Source organism: Mytilus edulis, chromosome 2, assembly GCF_963676685.1.
Source record: "Mytilus edulis chromosome 2, xbMytEdul2.2, whole genome shotgun sequence".
Lineage (NCBI taxonomy): Eukaryota > Metazoa > Mollusca > Bivalvia > Mytilida > Mytilidae > Mytilus > Mytilus edulis.
In genome coordinates this window covers 68,069,175-68,092,549 of record NC_092345.1, presented here as the reverse complement: position 1 = coordinate 68,092,549, position 23,375 = coordinate 68,069,175, and the positions used below count along the sequence as shown (strand labels likewise).

The following is a 23,375-nucleotide window of genomic DNA, read 5'->3' as shown; positions in this document are numbered from 1 at the left end:
CTATAAAAAATAACTATTATAGATAATTCACCAATATATATATATATATATAGCCCAGGTGGTCGTGTGGTCTAGCGGGACGGCTGCAGTGCAGGCGATTTGGTGTCACGATATCACAGTGGCATGGGTTCGAATCCCGGCGAGGGAAGAACCAAAAATTTGCGAAAGCAAATTTACAGATCTAACATTGTTGGGTTGATGTTTATACGAGTTGTATATATTTACATATATAATGTCTAAAAATAGCAACAATCAACATTCAATCTATTTAAGCGTGGATCAGCTTGTGAAAATAAACTGATACAGTTACTGAATTTAAATTATATAGATGTCTAAGAATATTATAACTTAAACACGCTAATTTTCTAATAGATTTTAAATAGAAATACGCAATATTTCGCTAAACAAATTAGCTTCATCAGGCGTGTTTCACATGGCAAAAAAAATATTTTTGTAGCTTCATCTCTACAAGAGTTGAGGAAAAGTGTAACACATTGATTGATGTTGCATAAAATATGTTTGTAGCTACAACTACGTGAAGTTGGAATAAAAGTTTAACACATTAATAGATGTTCGATTAATTGTATGAATTTCTATAAATGAATTTGTACGTTTAATATATATATATATATATATATATATGAAATGTTTAATACAAAATTGAGAAAAAAAGAATAAAATTATGACAATTTTTTTTGTACAAGTGAGCTGAATTCATTTCCCACTGTAACAATTATATAATATCAAGATAAATTGCAAAATTAATATAAAAATGAGTGTAGTTTATATAAATAAACTTATGATTATCCTAAGACCATCATAAGACACCTCTCGTGTAGTCCTAACTTTATGACTAACTTTAAGAGATGTCCTAATTTAGGACCACGTTGTGAAACCCACTTAGGACTAAGATATGTCATAAGACCATCCTAAGACATGTCTAAGTCCTAAGACAACTTCGTGAAACTGGGCCCTGGTTCTTTTGTTATACAGGTAAAATAAATCCATTTTGTAAATAAAACATTTGACATAAAATTTCATAATTAATATGGATTAATTAATACATAATAAATACGAAAATACATCAAATAATGTCATATCAAATGATTGAATGATATATTTTTTTTTTGCAAAGTTTGGGAGAAAAATCTGCCCCACAGATAAACATAAGAATAACTAACATGTACAAGTTAACACATCAAATGCTGATGCTAAAAGGAAGTGACAACAACGCACTTAAACGTAAACGCGTGCTGACCCCGCAGATAATTGACATATAAGAAAGATGTAATCCAAACATGCACTAGTCGCTGCACGTGAAAACATTTTATCTGATTTCAACAATTTATGGAGAGCCGTGGTGTAGTGGATAGCGTATCGGACTACTAACACAAAGGTTCCTGGTTCGATCTCCGTTCAAGAGAGAACATTTTAGGAACTGTAATTTCGGTTCTACCTTGGCACCATTTGCGAGTACGGTCTTGAGATACGATGATAATCCGTCGGAAGTAGACGATAAATGGCTGACCTGTGTTAAGAGAGAGCCATAAATTTTGCATGTAAAAGACCTTTGTAGATTTTTAAAAAGAGCAGGATAATGCCGCTACAAGCTAGGCAGCACTCGAACCCGCAGAGTGGGATGAGATTACTATAAGTTGCAATAACGTGTTTCCCAATCCACTATAGATAAATATGTTTATGCACTAACAATTTATTGTTTAATAAGTAGGACAACTCTGACTCTTTAACCAGACTAGAGACATCATAATGATTAACAGTATAAATAGCTCACTCACTTGTTAGTCTAAGTAATAAACGATTTGTGATTTGAGGCGACGTTCGCTTCAACAGTGTTTCCCGCGGAAGATGATTCGGGGGAAACCTTTGCATATCGTTTTTTGTTGTGTAATACTCTGGTAGAGAATATTACATAACATTTCAGGGGTTTTGCAGCGCGGTAGAACCCCTGTTTTTTGCGTATTATTGAGTATTTGTTGTTTTTTCGTATTTTCAAGACGACTTGGATCACGTGACCCAGAAGGGACAGGGTACCAGTCGTGTTGTTATTGTTTTGTTTACCTCTGATAACTGCAGACCAGAAGGACGGGTTACCAGTCGTATTATTGTTCTGTTCGCTTCCGCTACTAACCGCAGACCAGAAGGACAGGTTACCCGAAGCAGAAGTATTTGTTATTGAATAAAAATAAAATTAAAACAAATACAACATTTTTAGGGCCCAACTTACTTACATCTGACCTCGTCATTCAATATAGCAGCTATCTTACTAGATACTCATGTATGTAAATAGTTGTCTTCATATGTACAATCTCTTAAATTATTTACAATGACTTAAAAACTCCTTATAACAGCATCATTATTGCACTCTAAGGGTTGGGTAAGTGTCAACATATACTCGGGATCGCAACAATAAATGATGAATTTGAATTCGAAATGTTCCCAAAATGTTTCGACACATATAATTCATAGAATTCCACACATATAAAAGAAAAGTTTAAAGCGCATGCTTGTTAACTTTATGTATATAATTTATATACATATTGCTGAATTCCATATTCTAAAATTCCCAATTTACAAATGTATTGTTTTCATTGTCGTAACGACAATACCGTACTCTTATCCTCGAATATAACATCACATTGATTGCACTTTCATGAGCAACACAACGGGTGCAACATGTGGAACAAGATCCGCTTACTTTACCAGGACAAATAATACTATCATAGGTCTTGTTATCTATATTATGTTGTGTATGCTTTTTTCATGGAGGTCAGTATATCATCAACTTATTATTTTGAGTATCCCAGTGGTAACTTTCAACTTTCTTTAAAACAACGTGATAAAATAAATTTAACTTTCCAGAAGGCCATCACTTTATTGTATATTGTCATTTTAAAAACATTTACAAAACAGACTGACTGCCACTTTTCATGCAGAAAAGTCTTTTGCAACATACAGACCTTAAGGAATCGAAACTACGTATTCAGATTCTTAAAAAGTCAAATGTAATGACGTACCTATGTTCGTGTTGATTTTCCACAAAAGCAAAACTAGGAAGTGTTCACTTAAGTGCGTGTTAAAAAATAAAAGTCTGGAAATTACACCAAACAGTGTTAGAATTAGATTTTATACTGACAAATTTTTGTCCGTCCCTCAGCGGGATTCGAACTCACACCTTTAATACACTACAGCACCAATCTCTTAGCCTCATATCCAGCGCTCTACACCACTCGACCACATCCGCTATATAAAAATATAACTTCAATAGTCGTAGTGTTACCTTGTCACGGAAGGTGAATCTAGAGATATATATAGAAGAAGAAGAAGAAAAAGAATTGTTTATTATAGTGCAACCTGAATATAAAGTATGTCATTACATTAAATACATAATATAATGTAATGATATAATACTTTATATTCAGGTTGCACTATATATATATATATATATCTATGTGACCGTTTTTTAAAAAGTAACCTATTGAAATGTTGCACTTAATGCAGGTGTTCGTGAACAATATTATCAAAAATAACGTACCTATGAGCGTGTTCTCCAAAGGCAAAAACTATTGCAAATGTTGTCAAGGCATTGAATACTGATGACATAGCTACGAGTATCAAAAACATTTTTTGGTAGTTCCCACATTCTCCAACCTTTTTTAAAATAGTATCGTATTCCATTTGTTTTTTAAATAACCTTTATATACTTTATCTATTATATCCTTGTTTATATGAAAAGTACCAATAACTGACGATTGCTACGGTCAATAAAGTATTTAAAAGTAACTGTGCTATGCTTCAACTAATTCCTTGATACAGTTCATGTATGGTTGTGTCACCGGACAACATCAACTGATCATGAACTATTGACATCGATCACAAGTTGAAATGTTAAGCAAGCCAAATATTAAATCCTTAAACATCAAATAAGTCAAGTGTGAATATTCTAAACATCGTAAATTAAATCAAGAGTAGTAAACATTTAGGTATTATAGGATCATCACCAATTACTGGTGGTGTTGTTCAATTACATCCGTGTCAAAAAAATAAAAGGGAGTCTTAGGATTAATTTGTACATCAGGATTAAAATGCTTGAAGATAAAGATTAAAATGTATATTGAAAGGCGAATTTTGAATAAAGCAACTAACCTTAAAAATCATATTGGAAAAAAAAATTCATATTCAAAATGCCAACAGAGATGCGTCCACAAGTATTTAAGTCGTACCAAAAATGATGATAAAATTCGTTCGCACTCTATATTGTTTTCATTTCGTCTTCAAATGAGTGTTCCGCAGCGAAATGTTTGGTTCAAAACGTACAAATATCAAAACCACTGACTGCTAGACTTGTTTTCAAGGCAACAAATGTAAATGTACTTGTACTAGTACTTATTGTGCTATAAGGAATCGAAAAAAAAAGGACAAAAAGTAAAAAAACAAAAATATAAAAATCTTTAACACATCAAACGAATGGATAACAACTGCCATATATTCCTGACTTAGTACAATCATTTTCTTATGGAGAAAATTGTGGATAAAACCTTGTGTTTTAGCTAGCTAAACCTCTCACTTGTTTATAAAGAAAAAAAAGATGTTGTAAGATTGCCAATGAGACAACTCTCCACAAGAGACCAAATGACACAGAAATTAACAACTATAGGTCACCGTACGGCCTTTGACATTGAGCAAAGTCCATACCCCATAGTCCGCTATAAAAGGCCCCGTAATGACAAATGAAAAACAATTCAAACGAGAAAACTAAAGGCTTAATTTATGTACAAAATGTTAACGAAAACCAAATATAAAACACATCAACAAACAACACTTGAACCACTGAATTACAGGCGCTTGACTTTAGACAAGGACATAAATACAGAATTTTGTGGGGTTAAACATGTTAGCGGGACAGTGCTGTAACAATACAACATAAGAACGAACTATAAAAATTAGTTCAGAAAGGCTTAAAAAAGAGGGACGAAATATACCAAAGGGACAGTCAAACTCATAAATCTAAAACAAACTGACAACGCCATGGCTAAAAATGAAAAGGACAAACAAACAACAGCACACACGACACAACATAGAAAACTAAAGAATAAACAACACGAACCGCACCAAAAAACTAGGGGTGATCTCAGGTGCTCCGGAAGGGTAAGCAGATCCTGCTCCACATGTGGCACCCGTCGTGTTGCTTATGTGATAACAAATCCGGTAAATAGTCTAATTCGGTAGGTCACATTCATGAAAGGGAAGGGGATTGTAGTTACGACGTAAGGAACATATTCGATATCATTTGTGAAACGGTTATTCCATAATGGTTAACCAACTCGTGATGGCGTTCGTAAAATTTACGAAGGGATGATTTCAACTTCACCATTTGGAACTCTTGGTTTAATAGCTTCCTTGTGAGCAGTCACCCTCTATCAAGAAAATCATGATAAGAAATGCAAGCACGTGAATATCGTATCAGTTGGGAGATATATACCCCGTATGCAGGTGCTGCTGGAATGTTGCTACTTAGAAATGGAAAGTTCACAATTGGAAAGCTGAAATCATCTCTTTTGTCGTAAAGTTTTGTTTTCAACCGACCCTTATTGTTAATTTGTAGATGTAAGTCAAGATATGAGGCCGACTTAACTGTATCTGTAGTATCCTTTATCTCTAGCTCGATTGGATAGATGCGTTTCACATAGTCTCTAAATTTTGAATTATTTAGTGAAAGAACATCATCTATGTAGCAAAAAGTTGAGTTAAAGGATATTGCTAACTTCTTATCTTTCTTCCTAAGAAGTTCCTGCAAGAAGTCAGCCTCATAATAATAAAGAAACAAGTCGGCAAGTAGAGGGGCACAGTTTGCTCCCATTGGAATGCCAACAAATATGTTGTCAATCAAAAAATCAAGCATCTTGATAATATCAGTTTTAGAGAATTTTTTGTTCGATTCAGAGTGATCCTTTACAAAGTAGGATTTATCTCTCCCTAAGAAAAGATAATTGTATCTACGTTGGCCATTCATTTTTACGAAGCAAAGCAATATCAACTCTTTCAATTTGTCTTTTAGTTTGGAATGTGGAATAATAGTGTAAAGAGTAGAAAAGTCAAATGTTTTAATACTGTTACACGATGAAAGAGAGTTAGATTGTATGTACTCTAAAAGATCTTTGGAATTTTTAAGTATCCACATCTGATTCACGCCCCCTCTAGAATAGACAGTTTCACAATAACTTTGATTGCTGATAAAATAGATGTTAATAATTTTGAAAGAGGTTTCGTGGAGCACTTGGAAGACCCAGCAATATACCGTTGTTTGTAAGGACACTTATGTAGTTTAGGTATCCAATATCGTGATGGAAGATCCAGTTCTTCATCTTTGGTTGAAAACTCATCAGATGGGAAAAAAAATAAAAATATAACACATAATGGACGTGGCCGGGTACTTGTATATCCCATCAAAGAAAAGACACTGAGAACAGATGTATGACAGTCGTATAAAATTCTATTAAATTGACAACGATGTGTGAACAAACCAAACAGACATAATAGGCAAAGAGGTCACAAATAGGGATACAGCAGTGAACATTGAGTTCTTAAAAAATGAAAGACAAGAATACAAAATTTTACAATAGCACAAAAACGGGATTTATAAGTACAGAGCCACGGCATTATATAAAAGAAACACAAAAATGCATTAGACAAAGCACATTCGCTAACATGAAACACAAGAATACAAAAAATTACAATAGCAGGATAACACAATGACGGGATATAAAGCACAGAGCCACTTCATATGTATAAAAGAAACAATGAAAAAGGAATATAGAGAAAGCTCATTAGCAAAAATGAAAGACAAGAATACAAAGTTTTAGAACAATAACACAACGACGGGATGTATAGTACAGAGCCACGTTATATGTAAAAAAAGAAACACAAAAAGGCAGATATACAAAGCATATGAGCGACAATTAAATACAAGAATGGATAAATAATTATAGAACAATGACGAGATGTTTTAGTACAGAGCCACGTCAAATGGATACCACACAAAACAGACCAAACAGTAAAAGATATATTCATAAAGACAAAAAAAAATATACTGTAACACGTTATTAAGATGATAAACAACGTCAGTATCCAGAATACAAACTGCAACACCCTCTTGTATTATTTGTGAAGTTGATACGGAATAGTTATCAACACGGTATTGGTATATGTACCTCCCGCTGAACTTACTTTAGAGAAAGGACGAAACGTTCCTTGACATATCCCTGGTTTATCAACTTTCTGCTCAGACACTGGTGACGTTTTACAAAGTCTTACTAGCAGCTGTCAGCTCTTGAATACCGAATAAGATGGGAAATGTATATCTCATATGCAGGTGAAGTTGGTATACTACTACTATGGTGGTGGAAATTGATAAAATCAAAATTAAAATCATCTCGATTGTCATGCTTATGCTAACGAACATTATTTAAGAAGATTGCTACAATTAGGATAATCTGTGCTAAACATATTGGTGCTTACTGATTTATAGTTTACTACCTTTTTAAGGGGCATTCGGCTGCATCGTCATTGATCGGCATCAGCTTTCTTACTCTTTCTGTCACAGGAGAATACCAGTTGTTTTCAACTTCGACATTTTAAATCAAATTGATATTGGGTATATATCGAATATTGTGCATCCACATTATATCATATCACGGTATCGCGACCTATACACCTGTACCCAGTATGCTGTCTTTCACATGAATGTTAAAGAAGAGTTACAGAAATATATAGCTAGACAGCTAAAATTGTACGATATGTAAACAATTTATAATAACATTACGATTGGTCCGTCTTTAACCGATCAGTGATTCAAATATTTGTTGTAGATCCAAGACTGATTGAACTGGGTTAGAACCGAACTTTGACCACAATATCTAAAATATTTCAATCGATTGAACTATAATTGTCTTCAAAATTATAGTAAAATAAGACGTGAGATAGGTGGGTCTATTATTTTATTCTAACAGTAATTCTTCTAGCACCATGATTTTAACCTTATTGCAGCAGTATTTCATCGCTTTTTGCTCTATAATTTTATTTACTTTTAATAGCGTTTGATATAAAATATTGTGAGAAAACAAATCTGAAAGCTTACTAAAGTATGCCCGCAAACATAATTTATTTCTAAGATGTAATAAGTTTGTATGAGTGACCTGGTTAGTATAATTTGAAAAATGTCTGTCCATATGTTGACAATAGCTAAAAGGTCATAATGATAGTATCAATTCATTCATCATTGGCAAGACGGACTCAAATGCAATGACCGTGACCCGGTATGTATATATATATATTGGTGAATATATTAACTTATAAAGATATATAAGTTTTTAAAATGTTTACCCATCCACAAAAATCATGTTCGAATATCTCATGTATTTTATACAATTTAAATCAAACGTTAACACCGGATTTTCAATTTTTCAAAGCTACAACAGGGTCTTTGTCTTTGTAAGTATCAGATGATCAGTTCTACATTTCTTAAAACAGTTGTTTTATAATATGTCACAGACTGAAACTCCTGAAATAGTTCTACCCATATTGTAGTCCGGGATTACTCTGACGTCCGACGGCTGTTTTGCCAGGCAAGCAGGGGCCGTAGGACGTCAGAACTCGTCCCATATCAAAAAGTGGATAATGCTTGTCCAAAATGGATGCGCTGCTTCGTTGTTTCTGGGACCGACTGAAGACCTTGGATCAATACAAATCGGGCATCAATTTGTTCAGTTTTCATTTATCTCTTCATTGATGTAAATTTCATCTACATGTCACCCTTTATTTTCTCATATCGAGACAGTTTTCACCTTCACCCATCGATTCAGACATTTTTACTTTTATTTTCAAATGCACGTCGTCATGTTACGAGAGACTTTGCGGCCTCGAGAATGAAGTATGCAAATATTTATGCTAATTTCGGTATTCTGTATATTTCTTCACCTCCTTTATACATGTAAGAGATCGGTATCGAACATTTAGTAGTCAACCATAATAACAATCGGAAGCACTCGGACATTTACCTTAAATTATGTATTCATTTTGACCTAGTAGGGTCATTTGCTTAAATCAGCTACCATAATCCATTGTGCCTTTAATTACCTTTTCTCGTTGATCACATGCCAATCTTTCAAAATGAAAGTTAAAGTGCCGGAATCGATTGGTGACTGTGAAAACTGTCTAATTCATAGAGATACTTATGTCAAATCATACAAATCATATTGAACAAGAAGCATTAGCATTTTATATTTTCTTTGTATGCTGGAAGTCGGTATGTTAAATAATAGCATGATTAACAGTTTTCTTAATTCGTTTATTTATTTATTTATTTGATGATAATTTGATGCACATTGGACAAACAAGACTTATATAATTGATCTATAATTGGTCCCAGATTTCCAAATCCTTCAATTCCTTTTAACATCAAAGACTATCAGCTAATTTTATTCTTGAAGAAAAAAAAATCGTTATCTTATTGTAATTGCTTATAGTATTTCAAAAGTATGCGCAAAAAGTCTTTAATGTGTTTATCAAACGAATAAACCAATAATCAGCTTGTGTCATACATATTTGTTATAATAATTGAAACAATACCAAATGTGATATTCTTTGTTTACGTGCATATGCATGTACAAGTGTTCACGATTCAATTGAAAGTTTCAATTTTCATGTGAATAAAATTAACCCAATGATTATTGTTTGGTAGTTGACAGAGCTAATGAAGCCGGAAAGCTAGACTGATATGTCTCAAATCGTTTTGAGCAAAGATATCCAGCTAAGGTCAGCACCCGTCAGTCTACCGAAAGCAAGCCCTCTGCTCTTGTTACTTTGTTAAGAGCCAGTCTGCCATAGAACCATGCAAAATCTCATATTTCGTCCAAATTGGTAGTTACAACTTTGCAACATTATATATATTTCCAAAATCTTTGGGTATTTAGGAGTTAAGATAAAAAAAAATGTTTTTGTTAATTCACACTACTTTCCATTTAACATCCTTATTTGCATATTTGTGAATTATTAAAAAAAAAATACCAAAAAATCACCATATTTAGGTACTTTTTAAAGGTCTGGATAATTGATATATCTCTTAAATATAACATTATCTTGTTATATTTTGCAAAGAACATCATTAAAAAACCAAAAAAAAAAAATGTATTTTGAGATATTTACCTGTTTAGGTTTGTGCAACATATGTATTAGATAACTTGCATGTAGTACATGCACTCAGTAGGTGTTTTCTCTCAAGGTCATATTTTATTTTATTTTTTAACTTTTAGGATTTTTTTAAATGTGCATATCAGTTCTAAGATATCTATAAAATGCACTAATTGTAATAGTTTTTGCCCTTAATATTTCAACTAAAACTGATTAAAATAGACTTATATTCCGGACAATAACTTTAGTTTAAGTGTATAGATCTTTATGATTTTTTTCAGAAGGTTCTATACCACAAAAGGAAGGTTGGGATCGATTTTGGGGATGATGGTCCCAGCCGTTTAGGAATTAAGGGCCAAAAGGGATCCAAAACAAGCAATTTTTATTTTAAGGATAATAACTTGTGTATAAGTATTTCAATTGCTCTGATATTGTACCACAATGTTTAAAACCACAAGTAGAAGGTTTGGATTCATTTAATGTGTTATGGGTTCAAAGTTAGGAATTAAGGGCCAAAAAGGGGCCAAAGACGAGCATTTTCTAGTTTCAAGACAATAACTTGTGTGTAATTGCATGGATCTCTCTAAAATTACACCACAATGTTCCATATACATGTAACAAATGGGAGACTAGGATTAAGTTTTGGATTAATTGCCCAAAATATGTAGGAATAAGGGGTCAAAAAAGGGCCATAAAGAAGCATGTTTCTAGTTTCCAAACAATAACTTGGGTATATGTACAGTGGAGATCAGTTCTATTAACCTCTCATAAATTCTGTCAGAATCTGTCAGGAGAACTGTTCTAGAACAGTATGTAGAACTGTCAGCCTGACACCTTTTAGTCAGTTCTAGGTTAGAACTGTTCTAGCTAGAACTGATTTGGTCAGTTCTACCTAGAACTGATTTAGACAGTTCTAGCTAGAACTGATTTAGACAGTTCTAGCTAGAACTGATCCTGACAGTTCTACTCTAGAACAGTTCTACGGCTAGAATTGATTTAATATAAGTTTTAAGAAATCTTTGTCTAAATATAAAGGCTTCGGCAAAATAGCGATTAATATTATATAGAGTTTTACTATTTTGCCGGTTTTATTTCAGATTTATAATCGGCAAGAGAACATGTTTAACCCCGCCATATTCTGCATGTATGTGGCTGTTCCAAGTCTGTCAGGAGCCCGTAATTCAGTGATCATAAATTAGCGGCCGTTAGTATTATGGGGGTAGGGGGGAGGGTATTATTTAAATTGTTTTACATTTGTTATTCCGGGAGTCAGGATGGCTCGTTATCACATAACAAAATTATCTGACTTCATTAACCAAATGTAATTTCTGTTTACGAGTAGTTTTCATACCTCGGACGGACCTGTTTAACAAAAATCTTTTGGTATCCGGTCGTTCCGGCCCCAAGTCAAAACGGCCCAAAGTCGATCCGGCCCAAGTCGTTCCGGCCCACGTCGATCCGGCCCCAAGTCGATCCGGCCCCATAATAAAATATGAATAAACTATATTCACTATATGGAGGAATTTGTGACAAATTTGAACTGTATAAACGGAATTTGCAAAAAGTGTCGATGATGGATGACAACAGGTAAGCGAAGTATTGAAGTACCAGTTAAAGAACTATTTTAAATCCATACGAAACTGAGTGTTAGTTTAGTCTTAGATGCATGATTTTTTATTAGTTGATAGTGGCTTTGAACTATAATAATAATAGTTATTGTGTCTATTTGTACAGCAGCTCCAATGATATTTTAAAATGTGAAGATATTTTCAAAGTTGACTTTGAATGTCATGGCGATTTTTATTTTATTTACTTCTCACACAGAGTAGCTAAATAAATATTTACAGTCCAATAGAACCGTAAAAATTTAACTCATCATTATATTAATAATGTCTTGTTTAACAAAATCATTAGTCTATAATTGGTTTGTTTATTCAATAATTGTCTGATGATTGTGAACTAAGGTAATGCCCGTAATCACTTAATTCAATCAAATCTTGATTAATTAAAGTTACGTTATCAACAAGGTCTTTGTAGTTTGATCTTTTGTTTGGTGTTTGGTGTTTGGTGTTTATATAATAATAACTAATTGTATTTTTTTCAGGTAACATCAGAGGCTTCTATAACACTTGTTACACTTGTTTTTCGTTTGTAATATCGAATATAGTCAATTTATTTTTCTTAAAATTGACAATACTTTGAATAGTTGTGTGTAGATAAAAAATAAAGTAATATGAGTATCCATTATTCTTTATTGCAAGCAAATAACAAACCAATGACACTAAATGCACATGTTGGTCCCATAACACACAAGGAAAAGCCATTGTGATATTAAAAACAAACGCATTCTGTCTTGAAAACTTGTAATAAAAACATAATCAACCTAGTTTTCTTATGCTCATCTAAAGAAAATATTTTTCAAAGGCCTTTTTTTTTTTTTACCGTACACCGTACACCTTTTACAATCTTATGACCACATCAATCTAAACTGACATTATTTGCTCTTTCTTTCTGCAAATTTATATAGCTGCACAGTACTTCAGTTTTAATTTTAGGTCAAGAGGGACTGTACTATACAAGTTACAGCAATATTGGAAAACAATTTTGTTCGCATCAATTTATAGTGCCAGCATGCAGGGGCAGATCCAGCTATTATAAAAAGGGGGTGGGGGGGTGGGGGTGGGTTCCAACTATATGCTCCCATTCAAATGCATTGATCGTAAAACAAAAATGGGGCTCCAACTCCTGGACCCCCCCCCCCTTGATCCGCCAATGAGCATGTCCTCTTTTTATTCAAAATATTGAATCATAAACAAATATCAGTAGTTTTCATACTTAAGACTGAGTCGTGTAATAAAATCTTTTGACCGCATCAACCAAAACTTACCATATTTGCTTTTTTTTATGTAAATCTATAAAATAGCTGCACAGTAATTCAGTTATAATTTTAGGTCAAGAGGGACTGTAGTATATAAATAACTACAATATTGGAAATCAATGACCACAATTTTTTTCTCGCATCAATTGAGAGTGCCAGCATTTCCTATTTTTATTCAAAATATCGCATCAGAAACAAATATCAGTAGTTTTCATACCTCAGACTGACTCATGTAACAAAATTATTTATCTGCATCAGTCAAAACTGACCATATTTGACAGCATCAGCCAAAACTGACCATATTTGACCGCATCAACCAAAACTGACCATATTTGCTCTTTTTTATGTAACGCTTTTAGTCGTATAGTACATGTAGTAAATCTGTAATATTTTTATGTAAGGATGGATTGTAAAATCATGAAAATACAAATGATATAGAAATAATGGAACACAATGCTACCTAATTTCATTTGCATCAATTTAAAATGCCAGCATGACCTCTTTTTATTCAAAATATTGCATCATAAACAAATATCAGCAGTTTTCATACCTCAGACTGACTGGTATAACAAAATAATTTGTCCCTTGAACCAAAACTGACCATATTTGCACTTTATTATGTACATGATGTCAATCTTAATAGCCGCAAAGTAAATCACTTATATTTTTATATCAGGTGGATTGTTTAATATAAATGAAAGCAATATTGGAAAACAAAATTATGCTCACATCAGTTTATAGTGCCAGTATATGTCCTCTTTTTAATCAAAATTTTGAATCGTAAACTAATTCCAGTAGTTTTGATATCTCAGACTGACTCATGAATAAAGTATAACAAAATTATTTGTCCTCATCAACCAAAACTGACCATATTTGACAGCATCAACCAAAACTGACCATATGTGATAGCATCAACCAAAACTAACCATATTTACACTTTGTTATGTAAATCTTAATATATATATAGCCGAATACTTAATCACTTATAGTAATACATATTACGATGGATTGTATAATTCAAATGACAGCAATATCAATGAGTCGTTTTAACAAAATTATTTGACCGCATCAACCAAAAACTGAACTTATTTACACTTTTAATTTATCATGTAAATATATATGGCCTCATTTTAAACCAATAATATTTCTATGTCACTTGAGGACGGATCGTATGATAAAAATGACACCAACTTTGAAACACAATACACCTTATCGCTAATCCTGGCTGACTCGGCCTCTTGAACTTTTGAAGCATACAACAATTACTTTTCCATTGTGGCGTCAGATATTTTGTTTTATGACGTCAAAATTTTACGGGAACCTGTGTGATATCCAGTAATGGCAGACACATAGCGACAAGGTGTATTTATACCATATCTAAGAATTTAGCGCGCCGTTATTTCCTCTCTGTACCCATAATAATACACCTTATCGTTAATCCCAGGCTGACCCGGCCGCTTGAACTTTTGACGCATACAACAATCACTTTTCCATTGTGGCGTCAGATATTTTGTTTTGTGACGTCAAACATTTACGGGAACCTGTGTGATAAAATTGAGAAAGGAAATGGTGAATATGTCAAAGCGACAACCACCCGATGATATCCAGTAATGCGGACAAATAGCGATAAGGTGTATGAACCGTTACTAAAGTGACTTTTTAACATGTTTAAGTCAGTAGTTTGTGATGTTTTTTTTTAAACAAAACTATTTAACGGCATCATCCAACACTCACATGACTGATTCATACACTTTATTTTAAAAATAAAAAGTACATGTATGGGAAGTTCTCTTCTTTGAATAGTATACTGTTAATATAATTTGAAGAAGGCAAAGAAAAATGCATGACTTTGTTTGTAGCCAAATGTCCAGGGGCAAATGTTTCATTCATGTTCAGATCGAGTATATTTTTCTGAGTTCCAGACTCCCAGATATCATTTATAATCGTTATGGATAAGTCTGGCTAAATTGACGAGATGGTGCAAATGTATATATTTTTTTAAAGTTATACAACACTTTTTTCATTAATATCCCATAATTTATCCCCTGTACAATTTTCGTTTGAACATTTGTCAAAACAGAATCTTAAATGAATGTAAATCCAAGGCAAACAAGGTAAATTACGATTAAAATTCCATGAATTAAATGTAGAGTTATATTTAGGAAGAGACTGTTAAAAACGGGGAACGAAGAAACGTAAACAATGATGTTTCCGTATGCAATCTTATAAAAATATTTCTCCGATGAGTAGGATAACCTTCTATTCACTTCGATATTTGTACATGGAACGTTTGATCAGTAAAAAATATAGAAAATCTGCTATTATATAGCAAAGTAATTTGAAGTGATTTATTTCTTCTATATTCTAAAGTGCCCTTACTGCAGTGACGTCATTAAGAACTGTTCTACAGTCCTGACTGATTTAGTCAGTTCTGCTGACAGTTCTACGGTTAGAAGTGATTTGGACAGTTCTACCTAGAACTGATTTAGACAGTTCTACCCTAGAACTGATTTAGACAGTTCTACCCTAGAACTGATTTAGTCAGTTCTACCTAGAACTGATTTAGTCAGTTCTACCTAGAACTGATTTAGTCAGTTCTACCTAGAACTGATTCTGACAGTTCTACTTAGAACTGTTCTAGGACAGGTTAGAACAGTTCTAATATGACAGAATATTCTGACAGTTCTAATGAGAGGTTAGAAGTGATCTCCACTGTATGGATCTCTCTGTAATTGTACTACAAGGTTCCATACCACAAAGGAAAGAATGGGAATGAGTTTAAGGGTTATTGCTTAAAGGGAGGTTTCAATAAGTTGGGGGGGGGGGGGATTTGTTCACACAATTTTTTTCAGGGATTTCTTTTTTTTCAAAATTTTTCAAATTTCAAATTTTGAAAAGTTTCAAGAAGAAATCTTCAATGCACAGTAGTGTGCAATAGATTTGTTTGATCTTTGACCACATTTATTTTGTAACAAATAACTTTATTTTGTCAAAAATTTGCTCCAACCGTTCAGGGTCCAACCACTGCGGTTGTATAAAGCTGCGCCCTGCAGAGCACCTGGTTTTCACATACTTTCAATTGATGACAGTCTTTTAAAAAGCTTGTTATATGAAACAGAGTTGTGAACATACTTGTATTTCAAAATATCTTCCTCTTTGAAACTTTTGATTGGAATGAAACCAATTATAGGGGCAATCACTCATTGAGTGTCTAGATTAGAAAGTTGTGTCTATTAGAGCGTATGTAAAAAAAAAAATGTGGCCATTTTTTTTTTATCTACGAAATTTTTTTTATATGTGCATATATAATGTGCCATATAACAGTTTTTGATTCATATCTCAGATTAAATCCAGATAAAAGAGAGACAGTTGGCACCTACTTCTTCAAAAATCGAAAGCTTTTCCAAGAGCATCTCTTTCCTGTTTGTTGATACTTTGAGATTTTGATTTCTAAATAAATTAGTCCCCTAACGGCTAACGTCGAAGTGGACTTAGGTTTGCACTGCGTCTGTCGGTCTGTCTATCTGTCAGTTCGGCAAATCAGACTTTGTTTGTGCTTGTAGATTTTGATTTGATATTTGGTTTATTGATTTATCATGACAAGTTACAGGTCAAATTCATTTTTCACTCTTTAAGCTTTTCTCTTTGTTCAGTTAAAGCCCTTTCTCTAGAATTAAATTTTTGATGAAATACTTATTCATTAGAAGATTTCTGTTCAAACGGAAATAACTTATTTTTTAGCTCCCCTGGCCCACAGGGTCAAGTGAGCTTTTCTCATCACTTGGCGTTCGTCGTCCGTCGTTGTTAGCTTTTACAAAAATCTTCTCCTCTGAAACTACTGGGCCAAATTTAACCAAACTTGGCCACAATCATCATTGGGGTATCTAGTTTCAAAAATGTGTCCAGTGACTCGGCCAACTAACTAAGAAGGCCGCCATGGCTAAAAATAGAACATAGGGGCAAAATGCAGTTTTTGGCGTATAGCTCAAAAACCAAAGCATTTAGAGCAAATCTAACAGAGATGAAATTGTTTATCAGGTCAAGATCTATCTGCCCTAGAATTTGCAGATGAATCGGATAACCGGTTGTTATATTGTAGGTTGCTGCCCCTCAATTGATAATTTTAAGGAAATTTTGCCGTTTTTGTTGTTGTTATCTTGTTTATTATTATAGATAGAGATAAACTGTAGAGAGCAATACTGTACAGCAAAGTAAGACCTAAAAATAAGTCAACATGACCAAAATGGTCAATTGACCTCCTAAGGAGTTATTGCCCTTTATAGTCAATTGTTAACAATTTTCATGAATTTTGTAAATTTTCACTAGCATTTTCCACTGAAACTACTGGGCATAGTTTATTATAGATAGAGATAATTGTACGCAGCAAGCTTAAGAATGTTTAGTAAAGTAAGATCTACAAACTCATCACCATCACCAAAACACAATTTTGTCATGAATCCATCTGTGTCCTTTGTTTAATATTCACAAAAACCAAGTTGAGCGACACAGGCTCTTTTGAGCCTCTAGTTTAAAGACAAAATGAAATTTTGGATGTTTTTGGATTTAGTGGTTCAATTTTGTTTCAGTCTGATATTTGTGTGAGTTGTGGTCTTTGGGCATAGGAAATTCACTTAGATAGTCAGAATTCAACAAAAATTTTCATTATGCTTGAAGATTTTGTATCGATATTTTTATGTTGTTTACACCATGACAAATTATAGATCAAGTTAAAATTTTGTTCCATCACAATGAATTTGTATCGGGTTAGGGACTATGTATTGCCATGTATTACTCACAAAATGCTTGTTTTTATCAAAATGTTCTCAACTCTGATGCTGCAAAATTGTTTGATATTATTAGTTAAAATAGATATTGATGACTTTATTTTGTTATTTGTTTTCAGATCTATCAAACTTTTACTCTTTTTTGCTAATACCTTCATCATGTTCATTCGTGACTAAAAACTTGTATTTAGACCATTTTGCACCTTTTTTTTTACGGCAGACCACCATAATATTATATAAACAGTAAAATCATAACTATTTTAATAACAATGTCTGCTCAACTGTTTAACCATTTATCTGTGTATATTTGTTTTTATTACATGTGATTATGAAATAAATTGTATTGCAATTTGAAATATTTGTGTTTGTCTCAGCTGGTAGTTATAGGCCAACTGTATCTTACATGTCTTATTCCCAAGCCTCAAATTGCTAGAGATTACATTCTCGCATGGAGGAAACTTAACATTACTGTTTTGTCCACTGTTCTCCCAGAATTGACATAGGGATTACTAACTGGTTCATGTCAGCGTCACAAAATTTCAGTTGCAGTTTTATCAGGTACTATTCGGAGTAGTCTGTTTATATTTGCCAAATTGGCATAAAGCTTTATCACAATATACAAAATATAGCACTTTTCTAGGTAATAGGCATAACTCTATGATATTCACAAAACTATTAAATCTTCCTCTTTCTGGTAATAGATAACATGAATGTACAAGGCTGCACAGTTTGTACAATTTTGTCTACATTTTCATACTATTTTAGAAAAGAAATTCCCCCAATTTCATCTGAAGGAGAAGTGCTAAGAATTTTTAGTACTTTTACGATAGTTTTTTGTCTAAATTGTAAGGGGCTGCATTCATGTTGAGTCTCTATCTTTTATATGTTAAACAGTTTTATGAATCATTATCAAATACAACATGTTTTAAAAATTTGAGACTGAACTCAATTGTGGCCACTTTGAATTTGAACAAAAAGCGTCTAAAAACTAGAATATTATAAAATGCTAAAATTATGAAGAACTCATGATGATATTACCTGATGAGTGTGCATAGTATTGTAAATAAAACAGCCCATTTTTAAGTTTCTAAATTAATTTTCCTTTGAATAAGTTTATATTTTAAACATATTGTAAAAATGCTCAGTTTAGGGGCAAAAAAGGCTAAAAAGTGGCCTTACCGGGTTTACTCCTTTAGTATATTTTCTAATTTAAACTAAGTTAAACTTGGTTTATTCAGTTAATATAATCAGTAAACATTAGTTCAGTCATTATTTTTCTTATATTTTGACTATCAAATACTTTTGAAAAGTTTCTATTTCTATCATTTGCCGAGCACCGTTTTCTTGCATTTTGTAGATAAATATATAAGCTTCATGAAATATTACATTTTATTGAAAATAAAACATGAACTTACAAGATTCAAGCCTTTAAAAATATACAAATTTTGCAGAATCGGCCCTTTTTCAAAACCATGCAATTTCAACCTGTCAGTAGGGGTATTGAGAAATGTCACAACTTTTTGAATTATCCTCATTTCCTTTCATTTTAAGTTGTTTGTTAAGATATTTGTTATCATTTAGCTGTAATTTTGCTATAAAACAAAAAAAAATCAGGTCAAAATACCCTACAATAGGCTTAAAATGGCCTTTTGTCAGTACAGAAATGGACAATTATGGTTACAAGAGCGCAATTATTTGTAATGCATTTTCCATAGGACCCCAGTGGTATTCAAAAAATTATTTCTAGAAGAATAAACAAACTAGTCGAAAAAAATGGGTAGCAGTTCCTTAGACTATAGATGTCAGCCTTTTATTACAGCAAAAAAAAAGTATATGGTCATGCGGCAAAAAGTGCTCTAAAATGCAGTTGTTATGGAAGCTTCCTAATTCCGCACTAAATTGGACAGGCTAATTTTGAATGGATCCTCAGTAAATAAAAAAATTCTATCTTCTACACAAATTTTCAAACCTAAATGGATAAGCTTTCAAATAACCTTAAAAAAAAGAACTGAAGAAGGCCAATGGCCGAAACGTCTAAAAAAAAAATGGTTTATTGATACAATTAAAATTTTTTTTAAGATAACGCGATGGTATAAAAACTTGGATGTAGTTATCCAGCGTGTTATTTAAATGCAAAATAAATGTTACATGTACATGCATATATAATATTGATAATTATATCTGTAACTATACACCCTGCATTTAGCATGCCTTATCGTAAAGTACGGTCAGATCAAATTGCTGGAAAAAAAGAGACACCTTAAAACAAAATTGAACAATATCACCCATAACATCATTATGTAAACCCATGTGTGTGTCTCAGTCATATACATTAGATATATATAAGCTTCTCATAACTGAATTGCTTCAGTGTCGAAGATATGAAGCGACTACATCAGATTTATAGAAGTAATAAATAAAAAATGAAATAAAAAGAGCAATTGATTTTGATAAAACAGGCCTAGAATAGTGTGACTATCTCAAATCTTCCATATGCAGTAACTTTTACACTTTCAGTAGATGTCTTAATTTGTAGCTTTAGAATGACTTCTCAATTACGTCTATTTTTCTGTCATCAAATTGTATGCTTTTCTGTGGTAGTAGAAATCGCTGCCTTTGTCGGTTTTCTGGTTTAAATGTCAACATCTGTATATTATTATTATACATCAATAATATAAATGTTGCACAGAAAACATGAACCCTACCGCCTACGTCTTATTTATAGGGATACATATGCATGTAATAACACCTCATATCATAATCAAGACGAATTCAATCATAAAATACAAATCCCATGAATAGCCTAGATATTTAACTCTTTAGTAAAATATAACGGTATGTAGTCTCATCAATTCGCATGTACATTGTGCTGTAATTTATGTGTTATGAATTTTAATACAATTTGTCTTTTTTTCCTTACACATTATGTAAATAACAGTTTTCGATACGTAATTGTGAAATACCGACACAGGATATATAGATGAAAGATAGCATGGAAACTTGATATTTATGTTCATTGTCATTATAGAAATAAACTCATCATAGATACCAGGACTAAATGTGTGTAAAAATTAATTAATTGTTGTGAAAAAGATTTTAAACAGATTGTTCTGATAAAAACATCATAGGGAACTGCCAGAAGATGTAATGTCTCTCGTGTGCAGTAATATAAGTTCTTCTTGATGACCTTGAGTATAATGTTATTAACATTCCATCGTCAACTGCATCATTTCTGACCTGTTACATGGTCAACTACATCATCGTTGACCTGTTCCATCGTCAACTGCATCAACTTTGACATGTTCCATTGTCAACTAAATCAACTTTGACATGTTCCATTGTCGACTACATCAACTTTGACATGATACATTTTAAACTGCTTCAACTCTGACATGTTCAATGGCAACTAAATCAACTCTGACATGTTCAATCGTCAACTAAATCAACTCTGACATGTTCAATCGTTAAATGCATACTCTTTGACCTGTTACATGGTCAACTACATCAACTTTGAAATGTATTGTCAACTGCATCTATATGACATGTTCAATCGTCAACTAAATCATCTCTGACCTATTCCATCGGCAACTGCATTATCTTTGACCTGTAACATGGTCAACTACATCAAGTTTTACCTGTTCTATGGTCAACTGCATCAACTCTGACATGTTCATTTGTCAACCGCATCATCTTTGATCTTTTCCAGGGCCAATTGCATCATCGTTGACCTGTTTAATCGTCAACTACATCAACTTTGACCTATTACATGGTCAACTACATCAACTTTGACCTGTTTCATGGTCAACTATATCAACTTTGACCTATTACATGGTTACCTACATCAACTTTGACCTGTTCCATTGTCAACTGCATCTCAATTCTGACATGTTCAATTGTCAACTAAATCATCTCTGACCTATTCCATAGGCAACTGCATTATCTTTGACCTGTAACATCGTCAACTTCATCAATTTTTACCTGACACATGGTCAACTGCATCAATTCTGACATGTTCATTTGTCAACCGCATCATCTTTGATCTTTTCCAGGGCCATCTGCATCATCTTTGACATGTTTATTCGTCAACTTTATCAACTTTGACCTGTTACATGGTCAATTACATCAACTTTGACCAGTAACATGGTCAACTGCATCATCTCTGACATGTTCAATCTTCAACTAAATCATCACTGACATGTTCAATCGTCAACTGTATCAACTCTAACATGTTCATTTGTCAACCGCATCATCTTTTACCTGTTCCATGGCCAACTGTATCATCGTTGACATGTTCATTCGTCAGCTACATCAACTTTGACCTGTTCAATCGTTAACTTCATCAACTTTGACCTGTTACATGGTCAACTACATCAACTTTGACCTGTTCCATTGTCAAGTGCATCTCAACTCTGACATGTTCAATCGTCAACTAAATCATCTCTGACCTATTCCATCGGCAACTGCATTATTTTTTACCTGTAATATGGTTAACTATATCATTTTTTACCTGTTACATGGTAAACTGCATCAACTCTGACATGTTCATTTGTCAACCTATCATCTTTGATCTCTCAGGGCCAACTGCAATCTTTGACCTGTTACATGGTTAACTACATAAATTTTGACCTGTTACATGGTCAACTGTATCAACTCTGACATGTTCATTTGTAAACCACATCATCTTTGACCTGTTCCATGGCCAACTCCATCATCTTTGACATGTTCATTCGTCAACTACATCAACTTTGACCTGTTCAATCGTGAACTGCATCAACTTTGACCTGTTTCATGGTCAACTACATCATCTTTGACCTGTTACATGGTCAACTACATCAACTTTGACCTGTTCAATCGTGAACTGCATCAACTTTGACATGTTTCATTGTCAACTACATCATCTTTGACCTGTTTCATGGTCAACTACATCATCTTTGACATATATTTTGAAACGTTCGTCACGAATTTATGACTCTCTCGGACTATTAAGTCCAGTAACAATTAGAAATAAAATACTTTCACAAGACATATGGAAAAGTGGATTTAACTGGGACCAAAAAGTTGATGAAGACATACTTATTTCATGGATGGATCTTGCCGAAGACGTTGAACAAGTAACACATGAGGTATTTAATAGATACTTATTTTCTAAAACTTTTTGTAACTCAACAGAAAAAAATTTACAAGTATTTGTTGATGCTAGCTATAGTACAAAGGCGTATGGTGCAGCAGCATACTTGTGTAACGGAAGTGATAGCACACTCGTGATGGCAAAGACAAGAGTAGCCCCGCTTAAAGAACTTACGTTACCGCAACTTGAATTAATGGCCCCGTTATAGGGGCACGTTTAGTAAATCACCTTAAATCTACATTAAAATATTCAAGCATAACTCTATGGTCCGACAGCCAGATAGTCCTACATTGGTTAAAATCAACAAAAACGTTAAAACGTTTTATTACAAATCGAGTGAACGAGATAAATGATTTGACGTATTCTCATATATGGAAAT

At 33.1% G+C, this 23,375-nt stretch overlaps 1 protein-coding gene across 1 annotated transcript in view; it reads right to left on the bottom strand.

Annotated features, from left to right (window-relative positions):
- The window catches only part of LOC139512752 (organic cation transporter protein-like), a 58,273-nt gene extending 54,479 nt beyond the window's left edge, over positions 1-3,794 (bottom strand). Inside the window, exon 1 of the mRNA XM_071300625.1 lies at positions 3,554-3,794. Within this exon, the coding sequence (XP_071156726.1) occupies positions 3,554-3,696 (143 nt within the window). The 5' untranslated portion in view covers positions 3,697-3,794. The remainder of the gene's footprint in view (positions 1-3,553) is intronic.
- Between the last annotated feature and the right edge of the window lie 19,581 nt (positions 3,795-23,375).